A 25,908-nucleotide genomic window follows, 5' to 3' on the forward strand; every position below is an offset into this window, starting at 1 on the left:
TAATATATTTTTTAAGTCATGTGACAATGAATGTGGCATTTTTAATCTAATTTTAAATATAAGTTAGTTTTTAACAGTAAATTGAGAAAATTTAAAATATGAACGGCCAAAGTAAGAAAAAAAAGCTTAAGAGTTAAAAATTGAGAGAATGACCAAATATGAAGAAGCAAAGTGTAATTTATCCTTTGAATATTTCCCAAAAATCAAAATAAAATAAAATAAAATAAAAAATAAAAAAGCGTAACCAATTGAATCCTGAAAAAATTTGCAAAATAAATAAAGCGACAATTACAAAAAAATAAAATAAAAAAATTCTGAAGTTTTAATTTTGTTAGGCCTCGTTCGGTAATATTAACTTTTAGTTTAAAAATCAAAAAGTTATTAAAAAAGGTCAAAATGTCAACAAATTATACAAAAAAATAAAAAAAAATTGTTCTTTTTATTTTATTTTTGTACATTTTTTCATTAAAACTTAAGAAGTCATTCAAACATGCTAATGTTTTTTTACCTTATATTTTAACTATAAAAAATTAAAAAATTATTAAAATAACGTAGACCTACTAAAATTCTTATCCCTTTGTGTTTTTTTTTTTCCTTGATGGCCTTTTGTTTGCTGCAGCACAAAGGCCATGTTTGTTATCTCCATAAGTGGTAGGATTTGAGTGACAGTAAGGTTAGACTAGTGAAAATATGTTTGGTTGGAGAAATTTATGAGTGGATTATTAGTCTAACTGGATTAACAATTCCCTTATACAATCGGATTAACAAAGTTAGAAAAGGTATGTGATTAAAAAAATAACGAGGGGATTAAGTGTTATTTTATTATTTTATTATTATTATTATTATTTTATCCAAGTGCAATCTGTTATTTGTAAAAAAAAAAAAAATTATATTTGTTTTAAATTTTTTTTTTTAAAATTTATATAAAAATAATTTAGTAACACCATCACCATCACTTCCACTATCATTAAAAAAATACACTTCTACTTAATCTCATCAATAACAATCTCCATATTAATAATCTCTTCATCAACCATCTCTTCATTAACAATCCTATTTAATCTAATCTGCTAAAAGAACGTGACCAAAATGCCATATTGAGTCCCATCTTAAATGAAATCCATGTAATTAGTCCCCATTTGAAAAGTTGGTTGAGACTAAAAAAAATATAAAAAAAATAAATTAAATTAAATTAATTAATAAAATAAAATGTCACAATTAAATTATAATTGTTTTATTTTTTTCTCAAGAAAAATAAAAAGTTAAAAAATTATTAGCCAAATCTAACCAAAAAATTAGACTAAAAACGTCCCTCCCAAGCTAATCATTAGGTTTCGTTTATATATTTTAATTAAAAAATTATTATAAATTATCATATTATTTTTTATATATATTTTTATAAAAATTAAAAAATTATTGCAATAACGTTCCAAAACGAGGTTATAGTAGTACCCATAAGCTTGGCCCACGTTCTACCACATCAAATACACAGAGAGGCAAAGTGTGGATTAACAATGTGGGTGTTTGGCAAAGGTTTTTTATAGATTTTTTAGCTAAAATTTATAAAAGGATAAAATAAACGACAATGCTAGGTAACTCAAAGAATAATGCTTGGGACCCCCTTTTGGGGGTCACCCCCTCACCCCTTTGCCACGTGGCAGGGGGTGATTGGTGGAGTAGGAAAAAAAAAGAAAAAGAAAAAGAAAAGGTAACCAATGAGAGAGAGAGGGGGTCAAAGGGGTGGGGGAAAAAGGGGGATGAATCATTACTCGTAACTCAAATTTTTGTGGTGTAAATGGCTTAAATCTGTCAAAACGACGTCGTTTTGACAAATTTGAGCCATTTGAGCCGCAAAAATTTGAGCTACCAAACATTTTCTTAAAATAAATTAAAATAATTAATAAAATAAAATATTATATCAAATATATAATTATTTTATTTTTTTTATAAACATTACATCTAATCAATAAATAAAAAAAAAACAAATTATCTTCAAAAACATAAAAATTTTAATTTATAATAGCTTACTCAAATAATAACTTACCAAACGCCCACAATAAATTTCTCTCTCCTTCCTCCATTCTGATCACTGCAACTTATCCCAATTTTTGATAAATCTCTCCCAAACCCCTCTCTCAACAAACCCTCCTCCCTCTTTCTTCATCTCTCTCTCTCTCTCTCTCTCTCTCTCTCTCTCTCTCTCTATATATATATATATATATATATATCTATAGTATAATCAGAGCTGATCACAGAATGAGCGAACAATCTGATCGCGGTCCGACCAATTGTTTCCGTTAAGGAATACGATTTAGTTGTGGGATTTCATCTTCAAGCCTGATACAGCAAGTTCGGTGAAGACTGAAGAGAGTTTATACTTCAATTCAGGTCTCAATTTTGATTTTGGGTTTGCGTTTTTTCCTTTATTGGAATTAGTTTCTGAAACACTTCTTGCTACTTTAGTTATTGAATTCTTGTTCTTTTTTTGGAATCGATAATTAGCTAGTGAAAATTTGATGTGGGTTGGTTGTTTGGATTTTGAAAGTGTATGATTCTGTGTTAGGAAACAAAATTTAAAGCAAAATTTGCTTCCAATAGCGAGGAAGTGCTTTGGAAATGCAATGATGCTGTTTGATTGAATGGGAATAGGGCAATAATATGGGAAAATGGTTTTAAGTATACGAGATATTGTGGGTTTCATGGGTGATTTTGAAGAGTTTGTTTTGGTAATCTTTTGTTTCACAGTAGTGATTTGTGTGAGTTGTGTTTGTTTGTCTTTTATGATCAGACATGATAATTATGTTCCTTTACTGGAAAGAAAGAGATCTTTTTGGTTATAGTTTTGAAGCCCAATTATTAGTGCTATAAATCATTGGGAATTTTCTAGTTAGGGTTTCATCCAAAATGGGTTTGTCTTGGAATTGGGTGTATTGGTTGGTACATACTATTTTAATTATATAACTTGTGTTTCCATCTGTAATTTTTCTCTTTCTGGTTATAACAGTGCAAGTTAATAAGTTAATTTAGTTGGTTCTACATGCAGAGAATAAAGGATTTTGAGGTGTGGTTGAACTGTCATGCTGAATGTTGCTACCGGTAGGTGGGATAGGGATGAATTCTACAATGGATGATATGAGCTTAATTCAGCAGGCACAGAGACATCACCTGGTTGTTAGGGAGCTTGGAGAAGAAATTGATTTGGAAATTGGGCCTGGGGATGATGACCCAACATTTGCAAGCACTCCCCTTATCAGTGGCCTGCCAAGAGAGTCTTCAGTTGAAGAGCATGATGATAGCAAACAGATGGTGATGGTTTCCCAACTTGCCGGCGAAGACCTGGATTTGTCTAAGGCACAAAATGTGAAAAGGAAGAAGAAGGTGGTTAAAAGATGGAGAGAGGAATGGGCTGACACGTACAAGTGGGCATATGTTGATGTGAAGGAAGGGACAGCGAGGATATTCTGTTCTGTTTGTAGAGAATATGGTAGGAAGCATAGAAGAAATCCTTATGGGAATGAAGGTAGTAGGAATATGCAGATGAGTGCACTGGAAGAACACAACAATAGTTTGCTGCACAAAGAGGCTCTTCGTCTCCAAATGGCTTCCAAAGACAAGATTATTGTTGACAAACCTATTTGTGTTAAAGGTCAGTCTTCCAATTTCTTTTTTATTTTTTTATACTTGCATGAAACTTCTATAGACATCCTATTTATTAAGTGGGTTCTGCAGTATGTTATGTGAAAATGATGTATCAATTTACTTGTATTTTTTAAGATTTTGTTTATATAAAAGTCATGCAATTAATTATAACTCAACTCAACTCCACTTCACAAATATAAGAGTCATTCTTTGTTTGGACTGTTTGGGGTTGACCGCCTGACACTTGGTGTTATGTTTCTAATCTATCAACTGCAATGCTTGCAGTTGTGCAGTAAACCACATGCTATATTCCGAGGGTTCATGTCATAACTCATATGGGCTCTAGCTAGCTTTAATGGTGGCTATTAGCTACATAATGAAAATTTTATCCTTTGTCAGGCTTGGAACTAGCTGTTAATGATGAGACACTAAGCATCTGTAGGTGGAGTTTCATGTACAAATGTTTCTCTATATAGAACCACTTGATGAAACCCAAAAAAGCAGATAAGAAACAATAAATTTACATTTTGAAGTTTTAATACTCAATCTTTCAAGTTCTTCAAGGTTGATATCTTGGTGGAAAATTACTATAATAATAAGTTGGCTTGCTTGTGCTTCACTTAAATTATTTGTGGAAATTAATTGCAAATACATTGATTAATTCCTTGGGAATTCTGTAATTGTCGAGTATTTTCCCTTGGGACTGAATCAGTGGAACAAAGATATCCATTTCTGAAAGTTTAATTTAGTTTATATATGTGCAATAGACAACAATGAGACATGAAGTAACACAACTAGCACACCTAGGGCTATGACAGCTAAGCTAAATTTTGCTTTCTGATTATTTTTTCTTTTGGCACTTATCTGCTGGTTTCCTTAAACTGAAGCTCTTATGTCAAAAACGGCTGGATCAATCGTTGAAGCAGCGTTGAAGAGGGATCCTCATGAGATTGAGTTCATACAGTGTGTGCAAGAAGTGGTTCATGCTTTAGAAAGAGTGATTGCTAAAAATTCTCAGTGAGTTTCTCATGGACGAATGATATTTGATTAGCACTTCATCATTCAGTGTGAAACATGTTTTCAGTGAAATACATTAAAATTCTCATGTGGTGGCTCTATAATGTTTCAGTTATGTCAACATTATGGAGCGCTTGCTTGAACCTGAGCGTATGATTCTTTTCCGAGTCCCTTGGGTTGATGATCGAGGTGAGGCAAATGTCAATCGAGGCTTTCGAGTTCAATTCAACCAGACTTTGGGCCCATGTAGGGGAGGTCTTCGTTTTCATCCATTGATGAACTTAAGCATTGCAAAGTTTCTGGGTTTCCAACAGGTATAACCAGTATTTCTGGTTTTTGTGTCATTCCTCATTCTGCTTCTATGGTTTGTTGTCCAAAGTTTGCACTAAACTTTGCTTCCCATTTTGAGTTAATTTGCATACTTGCATGCTTGGTGCAATTAGGAACCCTGCAATCAATGGTTGGGACTCATGGATATTTCTGCCATCCAGAGACAATATTTTGAAAATTGCCAAATAGTACACATGTCAAATGAACATCTTTTGGACATTCACAGAGAGTTCACCTTGTTTATTCTCCTTAGGATGAAGTTACATCAATGGTTGCCATTTGGACCATCCTGTTTTGCTGACCCAGGTGTGTGATGGGGGCAGTTTGATTGGTTTTCTAGTTGTTACATTGGGCAGTCTGGATGTGCTACAATGTTTATTTTATGTTCAGTGTGTTTCCCCTACGCATTTTTGGGTGTGAGTTACTTTAGTGGGCACATGGCTTTGTTTTGCTGGCACTTTTCTGTGTGTTATTTTAAAATTTTTTTTGCTAGGGAGTTTTATTTTCTTTCTTTTCTATGCCTAGCCAATTGGGTTGTGTTTGGATTTATTTTTATGTTAGCTTGGGTAACGTGTCTCTCTTTGAGTGTGTGCCCTTGGGGGCTGTGTACATGGGAGTATTGTTTTGAGCCTCATTGTAATATCTTTAAATTTGGTAATATAACTCTTACTGAAAAAAATTTGCATCATTGGAGAGATTTAAAAGGTACTTGGATATTCTCCAAACTGATCTTTATTGAATTAATAGATCACAAGAATGTTTATAGTTTTCACAATAGCTGCTACACTAGTACGCTTGCTAGGACTATGGGGGAGCCTATGGCTATGCTTCATATCTTTTCTTCTTATTTACATATGGTTAAAGTCTATCTACAGATGCATTTCAGATGATATTTAGCTGCCTGAACTTTGCTTACAGAATAAATATTACTGATGGGAAGCAAATGATTCTGTGTTAATCTTTTGTTTTTACTTCTTTGCAGACATTAAAAAGTGCCTTATCTCCTTATAAACTTGGAGGTGCTGCTGGTGGTAGTGATTTTGATCCAAAAGGAAAAAGTGACAGTGAGGTATTATTTTCATTTAAAAATGTATTTGCTGTTGATGATGAATTCTTAGAAGTTCTAATTCTTTTTGATGTTAATAATTTTTTTTGAAACTTTTAGTAATTGTCTATTGAACCCACATTTGCAGATCATGCGCTTTTGTCAGAGTTTTATGGATGAACTATATCGTTATTTGGGTCCTGATAAGGTAACGCAGAAAGAGAGATATTTTTCTGTGGATTTCAGACTCTCAGTGGATTATATATGAAATTTTAAGCATGTCACTTATATGTTGTTTCTCCTTTTATTTTATATTTTGTTTTATTTTTTGCTAAGCCAAGAGAACCTATGTTTTATTGTTTGTGAATTTTTAGGATCTTCCTTCAGAGGAGATGGGTGTTGGTGCTCGTGAAATGGGTTATATGTTTGGGAAATATCGTCGTCTAGCAAGTCATGTTCAGGTAACAAGCTTTGTTTCTTGCTGACCTAAATTTTTAATTTGTATACTATACATACATGCATACGTGTACATATATATTGATGATAAAGTATATTATCAAGTTATGGCTCAATCAAGAGTGGAACAATTGGTCATGACTACATGGCATTCATGTGAAGAGTAGGAGAATTAAGCAGTGAATCTGACACGTTTATGTTCTCCTACTTGTCCAATAATGTTCTACAGGATACTTTTTACTATAATTCCCTATAATTTTTTCTAGGCTGTTCTTGGACTGCTTCTTTGAATGGCAAGAAGCTACCACATCAAGCATATAAAAGAGTACAATTTTATTTTCCTTTTATGTTGGTGGTTTGGGGTTTTCAATGTATAAGCTTTTGTATGGAAAGCTGCAGAGACTCTGCATGGGGGTTTGAGGTGTATCAGAAATCTCCATGTTCAAGGGCTTACAAAAAATTCAAATTCAAGCTTTCTTGACAATGTATTAGGCTATTATTTTGTTTTCTTTTACGCTATATTTATACTATATTATCCATGAATGCATCACGTTACTGCTAATGCAAGGTTTTTTCATGGAGTCATTTTACTTGGACCTTTTTTTAAGTATGATTACCGTGTAATTTTTCTGGATGATTTCATTTGTATGTCTTACTTATGCAGGGAAGTTTTACAGGGCCAAGGATAATCTGGTCTGGCTCTAGCCTACGAACTGAAGCTACTGGCTATGGGCTGGTATGTAATATTTCTTTCTGTTAGATCACCAATTGTCCCAAAAGCTCTAGTTGTTTCCTAATGAGCTAAACAATATAAAGCTATCCAACACCCTTCTTCAAGTGCAACCCCATCTCCTGTGTGAAGATGCAAGCATCCATACATACAGAGAAGAAATAATGCAAACAAGGGAATAACATATTAGATCACTAATTGTTCTATAAGGGTTAGGAAATGGGCCCTATAATGTATATCAAGCTCTCAAACTCTCTTCATATCTCTTTTTGTGTATTTAAGCATGTCCATGGATGGGGTGGGTTTTAGGGATTGTGCATGTTGACTTCTATGCATCCTCATTTGTATGAGAAATCTTTTTTTTTTTTTTTTCTCCTTGACTGGATGGCTGCCTTTTTTCATTTTATTTTTAACTGCATCCTGATTTATGCCTTTGTTGCATGATAGGAATCTCACATATTCCTTGACTTTGCAGGTTTTCTTTACCCAGCTTGTTCTTGCAGACATGAATAAAGAACTTAAAGGACTAAGGTTCATTGCTTAAATTTTGAAAGCTTATAAACTATAGTTTAGTCCAGCAAACAATGACGTTATATTTTATTATATTGACTGGAACAAATTTTCTATGGCACTATTTTAGAAGATTTGAAGGGAATCCCCCCCCTTCTTTTTACAATCAATTTTGTGAACATAGATTATATACTCACCTCCTTAGACTTGTGTTTACCTCTTTTTTTTTTTTTCTTTTTTTTTAATTTTAATTTTAATTTTTGGGAGGGGAGGGGTGGGGTAGGTGGGTGGGTGAACTACAATTCCCACTTTGAGGTTTATGATAATTGCTGTTATCTTCCTGTATATTTTTGTAATTACACTGATCTCCATCTGGTGATGGGTGAATGCTGTTTTAGGAGCTCAAGAAAAGACACATTCACCCTACTTTTTGCATTGTTAAAGATGTCTTTCCACTATTCATCTTCTCTGGGAATTCTGGCATGTAGTTGGAGTTTCTCCATGAAACTATAACACCTGGATTCAGCTCAATTGAAAAACTTATGATCATGATTGAGATTTTGAAGGACGATTCAAGAAAAAGTTGTTGGTTCAAAAAATATTGATAAGGGGAGATCTGGAGGATGATGTTGAGGTTAAGTGGACAGACATGATGGAGAAGTTCATGATTTGCTAGCATGTTTGTGATACATATATTTAATTTCCTGATTTTGTTTGCTTTTTTCTTTTAGGTATGTATGGTTATGTGCACAGTTATTGTGGTGGGTTAAGTGGAGGTGATGGTTATGGAAGTGTTTTCTATTGAGGTGGTCACATATAAGATAGGTTTCAGTAAATGTTGTGTTTATGGGGGTGGTTTTTGATAATGGAAATTATTGAGCAAGCAGATAATGATGGGACTTTACAGCTAATCTTAGCAAAACTGAAGGTGGCAGTAATTTGGGTGGTTTAATAATGGGAAAACCTAATTTTTGGGTTGGATGTGGGTTTTTAATTATGGGCGAATTGTTATCTCAGGATAGTTTCATTAACAGAACTTGTGGGTGGCGGAGGCTCTTGGATGCACTGCTGAGGGCTTAAGAATGTGGTTTAAGGACATGGACCCATTAAAAAGGCATTCCTTTTCTTCAAGCCCTGCACCAATATATCTGTAGAATGAACTGTATTGATTGTATTTTACATAAATTACTGCCAAGACCAATTGTCAATGGTGCCGAGATACAAGACAAAGAGCCCCCTCTTCTCTCTCTCTCTCTCTCTCTCTCTCTCTCTCTGTAACGTTACAAAACATTATTCAGTTATATAACCAATTTCATATATAGAGCGTTCCAATTCTCTCTCTAGGATTTCAGATTCTCTTCCAGTATCTCTTAGAGATATACTTTCTAGAAGGAGAAAAAAGCTTAGTTTTTTTTTCTTTATGAATTATGCGGAATTCAAGCTGATTTCTTCACTTCACTCATACCTCAGATTCGGATCTTTCACGATCTTCACAGTTCAGTTTCGATCCGATTATATGTGGAGCTGAACCTGGAAGATTTCAAGCATGAAACGATCTGTAATAGCTTGAAAGATTATATTAATTGAATCAGCTCTCAATTCGTCAATTTAAATGATTAATTTTCGTAATCATATTAATGAATCTGTCTTCGTGATCTGTTGGAGTCAACTACTTTGAGAGGCAAAAAGGTGGCAATTGAAGCTGGGGGTCATCCTTTTATATGGTATGCAACAGTAGCTTTAGGTTCGTGATTCTTCAAGCTGGGCATATTGAGAGATTCACTGGGGGAAGGGTTCAATTGAGCAACTTAGGAAGAAGTTTGAATGCAACGTGGGCTCAGACATATTCCAAGGATCACAAATTTACGAAGACAGGAGAGATGATGGTTGATTTTGGTGCAACTGCTAAAGGAGGGCCTACTGTTGATATCTTACCTGAGAAAGACGATGATCTCAGCTATGCCAGTGGAGGGTGGAAAAGAGAATTTCAGGCAAAGGCATCCTCTAGAGTGAGAATGAGAGTCTATAGCGGGGGAGCTTCTGAGTTGCGAATTGAACAGAAGCTTATTATCATTCAGGTGGATGGTGAATCTAGGGGAGGTTTAGTGGAGAATATTGAGAGGAACCGACTTAGAAGTTACACTATGAAAATAGATTTTGGGGGTGTCTCTTGGGCAATGCGAGCTTTGCGTCAGGTTTGGAGTTGGCACAATGAACGATCCTTTTTCACCAAGTATAGTAGTAGTTCAGCAATTTTTTGTCTTTAGAAATTCAGTAACAAAAGTGGCGTCTTCGTCGAGATGTCAAAATGGGAGGCTGGGGTAAAAAGAGGTAATATCATTATTCCGGCAGGGGCTGATGGTAAAGGGTGGATGACAATGGCCAAAATGTTTGAACGAATTATCTGTGGAGATTCCAAAGTTAAGGACAATGACAAGGGAAGACAGTATCAAAGTGACCACAATTTATTAAGGACTCGCAGAGGAAAAACAGAAGTGAACATTTATCAGAAAACAGGGGCAAACGGATGAGCTTCGTACGTTGAAGTGCTTAAGTCTAAAGCAAGTATCGTAGGAGGCAGTAATCCTTTTTTCGAAATGCCCAAGGTGGTGGTATGCACTAGAACAGACTTCTTCAATGAATGGTCACAGATTAAGAAGGAACTATGTCGATTGTTTAAAACTTCAGTTACTGTATGGCCTTTTCAATTAAACAAGGCTTTGTTTTTTGCAAATAGTGCTGAAAAGGCTGATTACTGTGGTGATCAGGGAGTTTGCTTCTTCAATAAGGGCATTGTAGTGAGGCTAGAAGGCTGGTTGGAAGAGATGCACAGTAGGGTTAACGTCATCGTGTCAAATGGAGGATGGGTCTCTGTCTGTGATTTGCCTTTTAATCTTTGGAATGAAAGGGCTTTTGAATGGATTGGGGCGAAGTGTGGTGGTTTGATAGAGGTGGATAATAGAACCAGATCTTTCGGAAATCTCTTGGAGGCAAGATTAAATGTCAGAGGTTATGGTAATGGCTTCTTACCTACAACTGTTCATGTTCAGCTGGACAATATTTCTATCATTGTTTGGTTGAAGGCTTTAACAAAGCCTGTCGAAAGGAGGGAGGTTCACTGGTAATGGAGGTTCCAACCTGAATTTTCAAGTGACTTCAGCGTCGGAGAAAGGGGAGGTGAAGAGGGGACAGCCACGACACGTGGCAGAAAGAAGGTGAGGAGACAGATGGATGATCTGAACGAGGGGGAGGGCTGTAATTGAGGAATAGTAAGAGACGAAAGGGGTATTAGGCCTGGCCAAGGTGTGGGCTCAGCCCAACATTTGGTTATCGCAAGTAAGGATATTAACTTTTGTGGATTGGAACAGTTGGTTCCAAATGTTCCAGGCCTTCATGTGGATACAAACGAGGTCCTTACTTATAAAGATAAGGGCCTAGTTTGTATTGAAGGTCCACGGGCTTTTCTTCCCAGATCGACGGAGGCTTCGGAGTTAGGTTTGGGTCGACAGGCAGACTTGACTCTTTTGACCACACTGGTTATAGACTATGAGTTAGTTGGAGATATAGGGCTTCGAAGAAGTCCAGCAATTAAGGAGGGGAGTCAACTTCCATCGTCTGAGGTATCCGGATCAAACGATCGTGCGCTACGATTACAATCACTCATTCGTGATGATCTTAACATAGAGGAAGTACAACTAAGGCTGGCAGGCATTGTGGACAGAACATATGGGGATTTTCAGAGAGAGAATAGGATACCAAAGGAAGGGGCTGAGGATATGATAGAGCTTATTATGGCTTTAGAAAAGCAGGTTCATGAGGTGGATGAGGGTTATTTTGTAATACATGAGGTATTGCAGAATTTGGAGGCATATGGATTATCTGAGAGTTCGAAGTCACATTCTGAAATGGAAACCATTGAGGAGGAGCAAGTTGACTTCAATTGGGACCTCAACAGTCTTTTTAATGTAGATTGTACTATCGAGGATGAGGATAACGAAAAGGTTTCTGAATCTTTGAATCAGGTCAATCCTTCCTTTAACCAAGATTTATCATTTTCACCTTCTCATAAGGGGGTATAAGCTATTCCTGAACCTTCTATTTCTAGGGATAGGGATAGGGATAGGGTTTTAGTGCTTTGTCCTTCCAGTTCTTCATGTCCTATTATCGAAATCTCACCAGTTGATATTGTTGTACAAGGGTTTACTTCTAAAATCCCAAGGGCCACTATGATTGAGTCTACCATTGTGTCTGAGTGCTTACATGCTATTATTTCTCAAGGTCAGGTGAATGACAATCAGGGTGGGGTATCGAGTAATCATTTTGACAAGGGGGGCCAGGTTTTTAGTGAAGGGGAGGAGAAAACAGAGAGGTGGTTGAAGGAGTTGAGGAGGTATGAGACTTATCCAATTGAGGAGAATGAGGTATAGTTGATATCGTTGTACAAGGGGTTACTTCTGAAATCCTGTGGGCCACTGTGATTGAGTCTACCATTGTGTCTGAGTCCTTACATGCTATTATTTCTCAAGGTCAGGTGAATGACAATCAGGGTGGGGTATCGGGTAATCATTTTGACAAGGGATGCCAGGTTTTTAGTGAAGGCGATGAGGAAATGGTGAGATGGCTGAAAGAGTTGAGCAAGTATGAGACTTGTCCAATTGAGGAGAATGAGGTACCTCATTTTATGTAGTTACTTCAGGTTATGGGATTGTCACTAGTTAAAATTAAGGACACTTTTGGGCCATTTAGGAAGTGTAATAGGTTCACAAGGGAGAAAGCTGTTAGAACGGAAGGAGAGGGTAGTAAAAAGGGGGCAAGGGAATTAAGGAATTTAGCAAGTTCAGTTAACTATGAGAGGAGGCGTGAGGAGGTTATCCAATGAAGATTATTAGTTGGAATGTGAGGAGGTTGGGTTCTCGTAAAAAGAGGAGTGTTATTAAGGATTTTCTAAGGAGTCATCAACGGATTTAGTTGTTTTTCAGGAATCTAAAGTAGAAGGGTGTGATAGGAGATTTATGGAAAGTCTTTGGGGAGTTAGACATGGGAGATGGGTTTGCTTGCCTTCAGTTGGTAGATAGGAGATGGGTTTGTTTGCCTTCAGTTGGTAGATCGGGGGGAATTTTGGTTTTGTGGGATGAGAGGGTTGTTTCTGAATGTGAAACTATATTAGGGGAATTTTCACTATCAGTTAGGTTTAGGAACCTTGACAATACGGAGTGGTAGTTGACTGGGGTTTATGGACCTAATAGGCCTTCTAGGAGAAAGGATTTCTTGGAGGAGCTATATGGGTTATTTGGGTTGTGTTCACCAAATTGGTGTTTAGGGAGGGATTTTAATGTGGTTAGGAGGGTCTCAGAAAAGCTCAATGGGATTAGAACTACTAGGGGATGAGGGACTTTGATTTGTTTATAAGAGATAGTGAGTTGGTGGATTTTCCGTTGTGTAATACAAGATTTACATGGTCTAATCTTCAAGAGAATTTGATGTGTTGCAAACTGAATGTATTTTTATATTCCTTGGGGTGGAAAGGGGTTTTCCCCAATTTAAGATAGGAATCGCTAACTAGATTAGTTTCAAACCACTGTCCTATTATGATAGAAAGTTGGCCATTAAAATGGGGACCGATGCCTTTTAGATTTGAGAATATGGCTGGAGCATCCATCTTTTAAATGGAATTTTGAGGATTGGTGGACCAATGCCAGTTGTCATGGATGGAAAGGTTTTAAATTTATGAGAAAGTTGAAGATGGTCAAGGAGAATGTCAAGGGTTGGAATAGGGATGTTTTTGGGATTTTGGAGTCTTCAAAAAAGGAGGTGATGCGTTGGATTGAAGAGTTAGATATATTGGAGTCGCAAGGGGGTTTTGTAGTGTCATTTAGGAGGGAAAGATCTGAGCTGAGATTGAAATTGGAAGAGTTGACTTTTAAGGAGCAAATTTCTTGGGCTCAAAAAACGAACGTCAAATAGTTGAAGGAAGAGGATGTTCATTCAAAATTTTTTCTCAAGTTTGTAGATGGGGAAAAAGGGAAGAAGTTTATTAAGAGATTAGAAGTGAGTCAAGGGGTTATAGAGGAAAGGGAGCATTAGATTGTCAGTGGCGTGCATGATTTTTATTCTAAGCTTCATTCGAAGGAGGAGGTGAATAGACCAGGGATTGTAGGACTTGAGTGGGGGTCCATTGATCAGGCAATTGCGACGTGGCTTGAAAGACCTTTTGATGAAGCGGAAATTTGAGAGGCTGTCTTTGATTATGAGAGAGATAAAGCTCTAGGTCCGGATAGCTTTTCCATGGTCGTCTTTCAGGACTGTTGGGAGGTGGTGAAAGGGGATCTGTTGAGAGTGTTTTCGAAATTCCATGAGTCGAGGGCTGTTAATTTGAGCTCAAATGCCACGTTCATCTGTTTAATTCCTAAGTGAATGCTGTAAGAATTGGAGATTTTAGGCCCATCAGTTTGTTTACATCACTTTATAAGATCTTAGGGAGGGTTCTATCAAAACGACTGAGTATGTCTTTGAGGGAGACAGTGTCTAGGATGCATGGGGCTTTTGTGAAAGGAAGACAAATCTTAGATGTTGCCTTACTGGCAAATGAAGTAGTGGAGGAATATAAAAGTTTAGGGAAGGAGTGACTTGTTTTTAAGGTGAATTTTGAGAAGACATATGACCATGTGGATTGACAGTTTCTGGATTTTGTATTGGACATGAAAGGATGTGGTGGGTGGTGGAGATCTTGGATTAGGGGATGTTTGTCGACTTGCAATATGTTAGTCTTAGTTAATGGTAAACCAAAGGATTGCTTTAGGGCTACGCGAGGGCTATGACAAAAGGATCCTCTATCTCCTTTTCTTTTTATTCTAGTGGCTGATGTACTAGGAATGATGGTTGATAGGGCTAAAGAAATAGGTCTTTTTGCGGGATTGGAGGTGGGGAGGGATAAAGTTAGTGTGACACATTTACAATTTGCAGATGATGCTATATTTTTATCTTCAGGGGATGAAAGTCAGACATCTAATCTTTTTTCAATTTTGAGACTTTTTGAGATAATCTCAGGGCTTAAAGTTAATTTGGGAAAAAGTACTATGGTGGTAATTAATATGCAGTAAGATTAGCTTCAAAATAGGGTGACACTTTTAGGATGTGGGGTATAGAGTCACTTCTGTTTAAGTATTTGGGACTTCCATTGGGGGGTAATCCTAGAAGTGAAGCTTTTTGGAATCCAGTTGTGGAAAAAAATGGCAAGAGACTGGAAGGGTGGAGTAAGGCTTTATCGTCACGTGGGGGTAAATACACTTTGGTTAAGACTGTGTTTTTCCTATTTATTATTTATCCTTGTTCAAGATTCCGGTTAAGGTGGTAAGATCACTAGAAAAGTTGGTGAGGGATTTTCTTTAGGAAGGAAAGGATGAGGGGAAAAAGGATCACTTGGTGAGTTGGGAGGTAGTTGCTTTGCCTAAAGAGATGGGAGGGTTTGGCTATTGGTAACATTGTGGCTAGGAACGAGGCCCTTCTTGGCAAGTGGTTATGGAGATTTTCACTTGAGACTGATTCACTATGGCACTCAGTTATTAGAAGCAAATATGGGCCTTAAAACAATGGTAGGGATTCACAGGTGGTCCTGAGGGGTAACTGTCGTGCTCCTTGGAAATCAATTTATCAAATCTTCACATGTTGGTCTAGTCATCTCTCTGTATGAGTGGGCAACGGGGAACTTGCTCGATTTTGGGAGGATGTTTAGATGGGTCATTCTTCTTTTGCTACTGATTTTCCACATCTCTATAGAGTGGCTCAATCTCATAATTCATCAATTGCTTCCATGGCTTGTTCACTTTTAACTCCTATCTCCTGGAATTTTGATTTCTCTAAGAATCTTAATGATAGAGAGGCTTCACAGTTGACTACTTTGTTATCCAGAATTGGTCACTTTTCTTTATCTCTTTTTTTGGAGGATAAGAGGATTTAGGCTCTTCATTCATCTGGGATACTTTTTTGCAAGTCTTTTTTTGATTATATCATCGACACTCCTCATGTTCCTCAATTTCTTTTTTGCAAAAGAATTTGGAAGGCTTGTGCTTCTCTAAAGGTAAAGGTGTTCATGTGGGCCTTGGTTCATGGAGGTATTTTGACAAATGACACATTGCAAAAATGGAGACCTAATCATTTTCTAAATCCTCAGTGGTACATTTTGTATTTCAAGAATGGGTAATCTATGGATCATTTATTTCTGTATTGCCCAATTGCTTTGAATTTATGGCACAAATTGTTTTCTTTGGTGAGTAGCCCCAAAAGGGAGTGTGCATATGCTCCTAGTTGACTTTAGAGCATTTGGTGGATCAAAGAGAGCCAAAATGTTATGGTCTTGTTCAGTCTTCGCAACTTATTGGGTCCTATAGTTGGAAAGAAATGCGAGATTGTTTGAAGATAAGTTCTGGGAGGTGGATTGTTTGTGGGATCATGTTTCTTTTTGGGTGTTGGGGAGTTCTCTATTTAAGGGAATCCCACTTTTTTTGTTAGCAAGAGTTTGGTTGGCGATGTGTGATATGTAGGCTTTTGCTTGAGATTATCTTGTTAGGGTTTCGTTTTTTGTATTTCCATTACCCTTTTGTAAGAGGATGCCTCATCCTCGTTCCCTTTTTTGATTTATCAATAAAGTTCTTTGTTGTTAAAAAAGACAAATTGTTAATCATGTTGGGACAAGGGGCATGAGAGTTGTTAGTTTAGTACATTCGATTGGTTTAATGAGGTACCAAAAATATTATAAAATGAATGAGTAGAACTAGATTAGAGAAGGGAAAAGTAATTATTGAAATTAGTTCAATTCATGATGGCAACATATTTTGCCTACCTTATGCTCATGCACACCAGAGGGGAGATCAGTGTTAAATTAAAAATTGTGAGGATGGGAATATGCAATTGTTAGAAGCCTCAGGGTGCTCATTTAATTTACTCGATATATTTTTTTTTTCTTAGGTTTACTGTCTGCTTCATTTACAGAACGAAGAGCAAGAGACCTGAAGTTTGGTTACTTGCTAAGTTGTTGGTTTTAACTGTTCCTATCTGAACTGCTCCAGATGTGTTGTTAGTGGTTCTGGAAAGATTGCAATGCATGTTCTAGAGAAGCTTCTTGCTTTTGGTGCTATTCCCATCACAGTATCAGGTTTGTTCTAATGCCCATTTCTATTATTTCAGAACTAATTTAATCTTTTGAAGTAGTTTGTTGTTTGTAAGAAAAATATATATATATGTATATATTTTTCTTTAAAATGACTTCAGTTCCATCATTCTTTTTGGACCTACTCTTGTGGTTTAAGCATTTTACCTGGAACATATGCTGAAGCTCCTGCACTACCATGCTTAACTTTTAGAGTCATTAACGGTGTAGGATGTCCTATAAATTTCAATTCTTTGCTTCAACCAGTTACAACTGGCAAAGTCATCTGTTAAACATGCTTGTGATTAGTATCCATAATCAAGTGTTTGGTATGGTGTGGGTAATGCCAAGGTTGTTGATGCAGAACATCTTTAGGAAGCTTGGAGTTTTGTTGCCTACAATACGAATTGTGGTAGGTTTTGGTTGTAGAAAGCTTACAGGGTTAAGGTTCTAAAAAGGAGAAGGATTCTAGGTTAAGAGATGGTGTGATTAATTGGTGGTTCGTATGAAGGCTCGGTTTCCGGTGCTTTTGTAGAGCTGGGTATTGGGGACTATGTCTCCGGATTTGTTTGAAGGTTTTTCATCTTTGTAGTAGGAACTAATGGTTGAAGGTTTTTCAACTTTTTTGTTCTCTGTTAAAATAAGTCTGAAAAATGTGGAAAATTCGGTCTATTGTTCTTCCTTCTTAATTGTTTTATCATCTTGTAAAGTGCTTATATTTATGGATTTCATTATTATTATTTATTTATTGGGTACTTTTGGAATGACACGTGGTGGTTAAATCCCTACAATGACTGAATACCATTTTATGGACAGTATGTATAAACACATGCCTTTGCTGAAAACATATTGTACAGATTCCAAGGGTTATTTGGTGGATGAGGATGGATTCGATTTCATGAAAATATCTTTTCTGAGAGATATTAAAACTCAACAACGAAGTTTGAGGTTCGTTATTTACCCCATCATTATTTACCAAATTGCAACCCTCAGAAACGTTGATATGTCCTAATTCATTGAATGGCACCTGCAGAGACTATTCAAAGACTTATGCTCGTTCTAAGTACTATGATGAAGTAAAACCTTGGAATGAAAGGTGTGATGTTGCATTTCCTTGTGCTTCACAAAATGAAATTGATCATTCTGATGCCATTAATTTGGTTAATTCAGGTTGTCGTATACTAGTAGAAGGTAGTGTTTCTCAATATTATACTTGATGCCTTTAGTTCTTTACTTTTTATATGTGATTTTGTTTGTTATGGTTTTTCCTTCTTGTTAGTAACTATATTGCAATATGCACTCTAGGTTCCAATATGCCCTGTACACCTGAAGCAGTTGATGTTCTAAGAAAAGCTAATGTTCTCATTGCCCCTGCTATTGCTGCTGGTGCTGGAGGGGTAGGATATAACACTGACCACCTCTTAGTTATCCATGCTCTATGTCTTCAGCCTTTTTATGAACAATATGTAACTATGAATTTTTTTATTTATTGTTCATTTTTTTATATCCATGTGAACATGATTCAGTATTATAAGCAAAATGCATGTCAACAAACTTTTTAGATGATGTGGTATATTTACCAATTCAAAATCTGAGTCTGCCAAATTATCATCTGAATTGCTTGGGGTATATTTCTTTTAGGTAGTCCAAGTCCATAGAAAATTTATGTAGGTTGAAGGAAAACCTGCAGATTGAACATTTGGATTGCGGATTTTGGCACATGGAGAAAGACAAAAACATGAATGGAATAGGGATAGGGTCTACACATGAAGTGTGGAAGATGGAGCTATATGCAATTATGCTCAGAGTCTTAATTTTTTTCAGAGGCAGGTTATTGTTTCTACATATGCACTAGATGAGGACACTGTAGTAATAACTTGGAGAGAGATTTCGGAAGGCTTGGATTCTTGCTACTCAGTGTTTGACGTGGTTGGTTTGGTTGGAACGCAGTAGGCATGTTTTCCAAGATCTATGTCATGCCATTTCTTGGTTAGAGAGTAGGCTTTTGTTGGTTTTGCTTAGTTGGGTTACGGGTTTGGTTGATCCTAATGTTTTGGCTTTTGTAGAGTTTGTGGAGGATTTAAGTCGTTAGGTTGTTGGACCCGAATTGGGTGGTGTTTTTTTATTCTTTACATCGTCTTGATGCTTTTCTAATAAAGTGTGATTATTTATCAAAAAAAAAAAACTTGGAGAGAGATGTATGGAGTAGTTAAAGGTACACCTGAGGAAGATAAAATATTTGTAGAGGGAATTTAAATGGCAAAAATTATTCTGTTTCTTTCTTATCCTTATTTGTGTTATTGGTACTGCTCTTGGATGTTTTTCAATCATTATTCGATTCATGTGCTAAATCTGTAACCACTTGGTCTGTAGGTTGCTGCGGGAGAACTTGAACTGATTAACTGGTCGCCCGAAGAATTTGAATCTAAATTACAGGTGAGGTTTAATAATAATTTATTTGGCTGCTGGATTTTGAGAGAACTCCCAAGTTGCAATTCCATATCCTGATGTGTTTGAGTTTGGATGCCAATTGATTTTCTTCTTTTATTTTAAATAATCGAATCAAGCTCACTTGTACATGTACTAAATAAAGAAAAGAAAAAAAGGAGCTTGATTTGGGTCAACTAATGCTTTGGTAATGAGTGCTTGGAAGGTGCTAGAAATGGTGAGGAAGGACATTACTTGGATTTAATTGAAGATTTTGCTTTGAATAGAATGAATTGGAGAAAATGTATCCATGTAGCTGACCTAGAGTAATTGGGATTAAGCCTTGTTGAGTTGAGTTCAGTTGTATCACTTGTTAAATTATGGTACATCTTTATATGGGAACAGAAAAATGATAAATAGAAAAACAAGTTCTCTTGCAGAGAAAAAGGCAACAAAAGTATTGAGGGAATCTGGTTTCTGGGAATACTATAGTTCATCAGTGCCCAGCAAATGGTATTTTCTGGTAAATAGGACGTTTTCTAGGTAGGACTTATAACGATCTCACTTCTTTAGTATAGGTGGAGGTGCTTGTCTTGTGAAATTTGAAGTGTCATATAGCCTGTTCAAAATTATGTCTTCATATTTGCTGTCACCATCTCGTGATACTGAACTATGGTATCACAGCAGAGTCTGGTTTCTATCAAATGTCTATATATAGAGCGAGCTTAATCTTTCAATCATTAGACTGTGATGCCCATTATAGTATTTTCCTTAGTCATTTGGTGCATCAAGAATGCGGTAGTGATTAATCACCTTAAAAATAATTGAAATCCAGCTAGGCTTAATTTTTTATTTCTCATCCCGGGTAACTTGGTGTTGGTATTTAAACTCATTGTAATCATGTTGGAGTTTCCTACTATAGAGATTATTCTTATTACCATCCCAGTCACAAAGCAGCAAGTTGTTGTGGGACTCAATCGTGGAGCTGTGGTGCTTTTGTTGGCTTGACCTGTTATGTAATTCAAACTCTTTTCTGCGGATACTATTATTACATCTTCCCTTTGCCCCTTCCTGGCAGGAAGCAATGAAGCAGACTTACCAGAGAACGCTCAAAGCAGCAACTGATTTCGGCTATCAGAAAGAGAGTCCTGAGTAAGTACTTATTTGAAACCCTCGCCACCAATATTTCCGATTTCCACATGCATGTGTTATTGCTTTTTTACTGGTGGTTTTCTGTTTTGAAGTAGTTCATAAAGGAGGGAGGGGGAGGGGAGGAGGGGCGCTTGTATAACTTCTAGAATTTGTTAAATTAGGATGGCTTTATAAACCTCCTTGCTTGTGACTTAACATCACTTTTCAAAAAGAAAGATGTAGAAGGCAACACCGTATGGCATATCAAATCTCTCTCTCTCTCTCTGCCTAATCTTATCTTTTCCGTGCTGGCCAGGGCTTTGGTACATGGTGCAGCCATCTCTGCCTTTCTGACTGTTGCTAATGGTATGTCAGATCAAGGATGTGTGTAGAAACAATGGCAAAACCCTAATTTGCTGATTTCCCTAGACTGACTGCCCTCAGCTGCACAGTTAGATGAGCTTGGGGGCATATGCTCTATTGGTAGAAACTGTAGTAAAGATATATCAGCTAATTCTCAAGCACTGTCGTGGGCTGCAATTTCCCATAAGATTAAGGGATTCAGTATCGGGATATGGTAGGAGTCATCTCTGTAACCCTTGTGTAATTTTATAACCAAAGCTTGAAAGGCTAATTTGTGGAAGATTGATAGTGCTTCTATATGTAACCGAATAGATTTGCTGTGAAATATTTGTGATCTTGGCACAATTAAGAAGTTAAACATTCTGCAGTCCTGTGAAAATGTTGAACCGTCATATCAGAAATAAAAATAAAAAATGATTCTTTATTGACAATGCTTTTGAGTAACATTTTTTTTTTCTTAGATATTGTTGCTTTTGCTCCCCTTTTTTTTTATTTTTTTTTATTTTTTACAGCTATGCTCCAGACCCCACAACCCCGCAGCATTTGTGAGAGAGAGTGAGGAGAGAGAGAGGAAAAAAACGAAAAACAAAAAACAAAATGAGTGATCACAAATCAAGTGGGAATTGTGGGGATCACCAAAAATAGGGATCTCAAGTATTTTTCTTTATTTTAAATTTATTTATTTACTTAAGACTAAGTGGGTCTTTTAGTACATATCATACCAACACATTGAAAGACAACAGGTTTATTTCTAGGATTGTAAATTTGAGAATTGCAGCTGTTAGATTGTGATCCATTTTTTTTGCTTGTCCATGGTGAGAACTGTGCCTAGAACTTTCTTTCTTTTTTGTTTTTCAGGGTTAAATAAGAAGTGAATGAGAGAGAGAGAGTATTCATCTCCTGCTCGCTTACCTGATGGAAAATAGAATTTCACTAATTTTGGATGGGAACTAAAAGGCTCTTTGCACCTTGTGTTAGCTTAGATGAGTTCTTAAATTTGAGAAATCGTTCTTTTTGTAGGAAAATGTGTTTCCCTGCTATTCGAAGAATTTTGTTTGCATCTTCCTATTTGCAATAGTTGTAATCCGAATGCAGGACATGTAATTGTCTCCTGACACGTGAAGCCAGCCAAAATGATTACATGTGACAAAGGCTAAAATGTTCACAATCAAATTCTCATCCAAATTACAATGTTAATGAGAAACCTAGGACTTCCATTCTCCCTTGATATGTGAAACTGTGGCCAAAATGCATACATGTGAAAAGGAGGCTAAATGATTCACAAATTTCTCATCCAAGACATGACTTGTAACCAAATCATTGTGTTTGAAACCACATTATAACGTTCCTTTTAATTGGTTCTCCTTGACGAGTGAGAGGATGTGTCTGATTTCTCAGCAAGATGGTGCTCAAGCATATCTTTTTCATCAGCATTGCACCAAAGATGGTGAAGCATTTTTGCCTTTTTCTATGAGGTTTTAAACATCATCTTCCTCATCAGATTGTTCAGTAATCAGTGCTGAACTGTTCTGCAGAATGGGGGGGAAAAAAACCTCATTACAATTTACATTATTTGAAATGAATCATGGTACTTAATTGCTTGTTCTCAGTTGCACAATCAATTTTCTGCAAAACTAGGAAGCAAAGTGCGGCAAACACAGAATATGCATCTACGCTACAAGGGAAGAAAATATCTGAAAGATTTAAGTGCTACAGAAACTCTTCCTGTGAGCTTCTTTTTCTCGGGTGCAGAAAGTGCTAATTTGGGCATTAACCTGAGATTGCATGGTCACTTGTCATGAAGATAAAGGTCAATAGCAAATAAAGAGCATTAGTCTAGTCAAATCCAAAACAGATATATTCATGTTTCATTAAAACGTAGATCTTATAAATGGGGAAAGACATATTTGTGATTTTGTTAGCTTATCAGGCAATGTACTAGGGTCAACCAAATATAGGATAGGATTATTAATAGAAAATTCAAAGCATTAATCCAGGCCAAACAAAAGCTAGATATGCAATGAAATGACAAGGGACTATTAGTCCTTCGAATTCTATATCCGGGAATTATCAATCCCTGGATTTGTAATCCTATAAACATGGGTATAGAGTACAATATATACACACACAACAGGACAATTAAGCTTTTCTACTACTTACGCCCCTTGATCACTAACAATTCTACGTGCTGTTTCAGTAGTTAAGATTTCAAAGAGGTCATACTTTTGTCCATTCCATTTGGTGCCATATCAAGAAAATATTATTACCAATTATTGCACACCAATGATCTCAAATTGTTAAGTTGCAAAAGGAATGTCTTTGAACAAGATATTTAAACAAATGAAATGGAAAATTTCAAATTAAAGCAAGAAGTGCTTTAAAAACTACCTCTTGCTCTAGCTTTTCTCTCAAAATCTTAAGATCTGCTGCTTGTATCCCTTTTGAACTGACAAATACGTAGATAATGGGATAGGCACAATGCAGTAGCAACATGATAGTTCTTAAAAGAGATAGTACTACAGAATTCAGCTGTTGGGACTAATACAATTTGCCATTCAGTAAAGATCAAAAGAAGCATACAGTATATTAGAGGTCAGTGTTGGATGCTTCTCAAATCGCCATTTGTAACAACTTATCCAAAACAGCAATTAAATTAATGGCAATGAAGAATTATTTCTTTCTTTTACCCAAAAATTAAATTTGTAGTTGCAAAAGGCAAGTGGCAAACCACGTGTGTCATTCCAATGTTTAGAAAGTGTTGATCAAGTCGAGCAAATTCATCAAAAGCTAGAGGTGTAACAAAGAAGAAGTTGGTCCGTTCCTACTGACCAAAAAGTAAAATCGTGGAGGACAATAGACAAAAGTGGACTGTCATATTGATTATGTCAAATCGTATGCAAGACTACCCTCTCTGACGTAGATATCTCAATAACGAAACCTATAATTTCATCTCCTTGTGTCGGTGTTTGTTATTAAGCTTATAACAATGGCCTAGCTTGACTAGATGAGGATAGCATCATTTGGCAATCTACATAGAGGCCAATGGCACTTACAGTATATACCTGTGGAGATGGCATAACCTGGAAGCACCGATTACAAGTGTTTAGCCCACTTTCGCTAGAGTGAATTTCTGGCATTACAAAAGCAAAGAAAAACAGCACCTTGTTAATTGTCGGGAATCTATCAAAGGAAAATGCGGGATTTTTGGTGTTCAACAACAGAAGTCCAAGGGGCAAAATGCAATATTATAAAGTAAGAACCTTTAAAATCATTCATAAGTATGGCCTTCCAATTCTTCAACTTCCATCTCTTGCTCTTGTGGTCTGCTACAAAGGTTGTGTAGATGAAATTAAGAAAACACAAAAAACTAATGTAAGAAATCCATAGCAGCATCAGATTTTCCTCAATGACAAAATGAAATGTCTTTCTTAAGTACCCATTTTTAGACCTTTTTGTGAATACACATTTCATCAAGTTCACTGATGCAGGCAAAGCATTGCAAACAATGAATAGCCATAGAACAGAAGCTGGGAAGCTCAATTCCTCCTTTCTCCTCAATACACTAATTTTTTCTTGTGAAAATCTTAGTCAAAACAAAAGAATCAACAGAAGCAAAAGGCAATAAAAAAAAAATGGCTGACATTAGGCAAACTAGTCCATTTGGTAAAATTTCCCCTTTAGGTTGGTTATGTTTGGAGCATCAATTTGAAAAAATTAGGTAGAGATTTAGAAAGAAAAAGAGAAAAAAAAAGAGTAAAATGTGAAAGAAATATAAACTAAATTCTTTCAACATTTTTTTTTTTTTTCTTTCTAAATCTCTATTCAAATTTATAATCCAAACACGGTTTTAACATTGGAAAAACTAAATACATCAAAATTCACACACATAAAAATAAATAAATAAATAAAAACATTGGAGCTCCTGGGTATCAACGAGTTCCTTGAGATTAATTCACCTACCAACATGCTATACCAAGAAGAAAAGCAGCAAAGAAAAAATGTTATGAACCCATGAATCAAGATCATCAAATCACCATAAGAAACATTCAAAATTACAATATCAAGAACCAATGTTGAAAAACACACCAAAAATAACACAAAAGCCATGTGATTCAAACTACAGGATGAAAAATGAATAATATTTTTCAGAGCGATTACCAGCCACGGCTCTCTCTCTCTCTCCTCTTCAAGCTGCATAAGAAAACCTAGCCCAATCGATAAACCGACCACACTGTTTGTCACCCCATATTTAAATGTTTCCGCTCACACACAAAGTAACATATAAGTATGATATAATTTCAATGATGAAGTTCAATCAAGACAATCATAGCCGTTGATCACATAAATCAAAACCACATCTCTCTTTCATCACCATCCAATGTGGGCCCATCGAAGACAAGTGTAGAAATCTAGATATGAAACCTGTCGTACCTAATCAACCCACTTTTTTTTCCTTTTATTTTCTCTCCTCTCCACTTCAAAAACAAATATTAATCCAAAATCTCTCTCTCTCTCTCTCTCTCTCTCTCTCTACCCCCAGAAGAGCATCCTGCGTTGGCAAAAAGATACCAAAAGGTTAGTCTGATCCATTTTCTATACAGAAGCCACGCTACTTCACCGTTCATCATCAACTCCACTCTCTCTTCTCTTCACCTACGCACTTGTATCTGAAAAACCCACAATGGTTCACTCATAAAAATCTTTAAAAAAATCAAATAAATGATCAGTAGAGAAGTATACAGAGATTTTGAAGAACAAGGGGAAAAAGAGATCTCTCTTTGGAGATTATCCCATCTGTTTCCCCTTGTTTCTCTCTCTACCCAGATCTCATAAACCCTCTAATCTGGGTTTTTCTCTGCCCTCTCATATTTATTGAGTTTTATATATATATTGGTTTGTGGGTTTTTGTATTGCATGCGAGGTTGTTGAAAATTTGTCTGATTTTTGAGTTTTTTTGTAAACCATGGTTTTTGTAGGGTTAAAGGGTATGTGCATTTGTTCAGGCAAGGGATTGTTGTGGTATTTGGGACTTGAATGTGCTTTGGAATGGAGGGTTGAGATTGGTTTTTTTGATTTTTGAGATCGGTTGTTGATTTTTGTGCTGTGTTGTGTGGG

At 36.3% G+C, this 25,908-nt stretch overlaps 1 protein-coding gene and 1 long non-coding RNA gene across 9 annotated transcripts; one reads left to right on the forward strand and one right to left on the reverse strand.

Moving 5' to 3' along the window:
- Window positions 1-2,023: 2,023 nt before the first annotated feature.
- LOC114271238 (uncharacterized) lies at window positions 2,024-25,907 on the forward strand. Of its 7 annotated transcripts, none has more exons than XM_028212864.2 (16): window positions 2,024-2,388; window positions 3,044-3,646; window positions 4,527-4,656; window positions 4,769-4,970; window positions 5,969-6,055; window positions 6,180-6,239; window positions 6,406-6,492; window positions 7,152-7,223; window positions 7,693-7,748; window positions 16,793-16,878; window positions 17,730-17,820; window positions 17,906-18,063; window positions 18,178-18,269; window positions 19,246-19,308; window positions 20,378-20,451; window positions 20,747-21,224. In XM_028212864.2, exons 2-16 carry the CDS (start codon window positions 3,085-3,087, stop codon window positions 20,820-20,822), a joined length of 1,896 nt encoding a protein of 631 aa, XP_028068665.1. In that variant the 5' UTR covers window positions 2,024-2,388; window positions 3,044-3,084; the 3' UTR covers window positions 20,823-21,224. The 7 variants fall into 7 exon arrangements, 5 of the variants coding, with proteins under 5 accessions (XP_028068665.1, XP_028068666.1, XP_028068669.1 ...); XR_014356908.1 differs by lacking the exon at window positions 20,747-21,224 and adding an exon at window positions 21,652-21,997 and having other exon boundaries at window positions 2,029-2,388; window positions 17,906-17,968; XR_014356907.1 differs by having other exon boundaries at window positions 2,029-2,388; window positions 17,906-17,968.
- Window positions 21,898-25,085, reverse strand: LOC114271240 (uncharacterized). 2 transcript variants are annotated; one of them, XR_003632280.2, is made up of 4 exons: window positions 24,952-25,085; window positions 24,054-24,116; window positions 23,847-23,923; window positions 21,898-22,322 (listed from the first exon to the last, which is right to left on the reverse strand). It is a non-coding gene; the product is annotated as an uncharacterized LOC114271240 (long non-coding RNA). The 2 variants fall into 2 exon arrangements; XR_014356909.1 differs by having other exon boundaries at window positions 23,856-23,923; window positions 24,952-25,077.
- Window position 25,908: the final 1 nt, after the last annotated feature.

Source organism: Camellia sinensis, chromosome 15, assembly GCF_055761805.1.
Source record: "Camellia sinensis isolate YWXY chromosome 15, ASM5576180v1, whole genome shotgun sequence".
In the NCBI taxonomy this organism is placed as follows: Eukaryota; Viridiplantae; Streptophyta; class Magnoliopsida; order Ericales; family Theaceae; genus Camellia; species Camellia sinensis.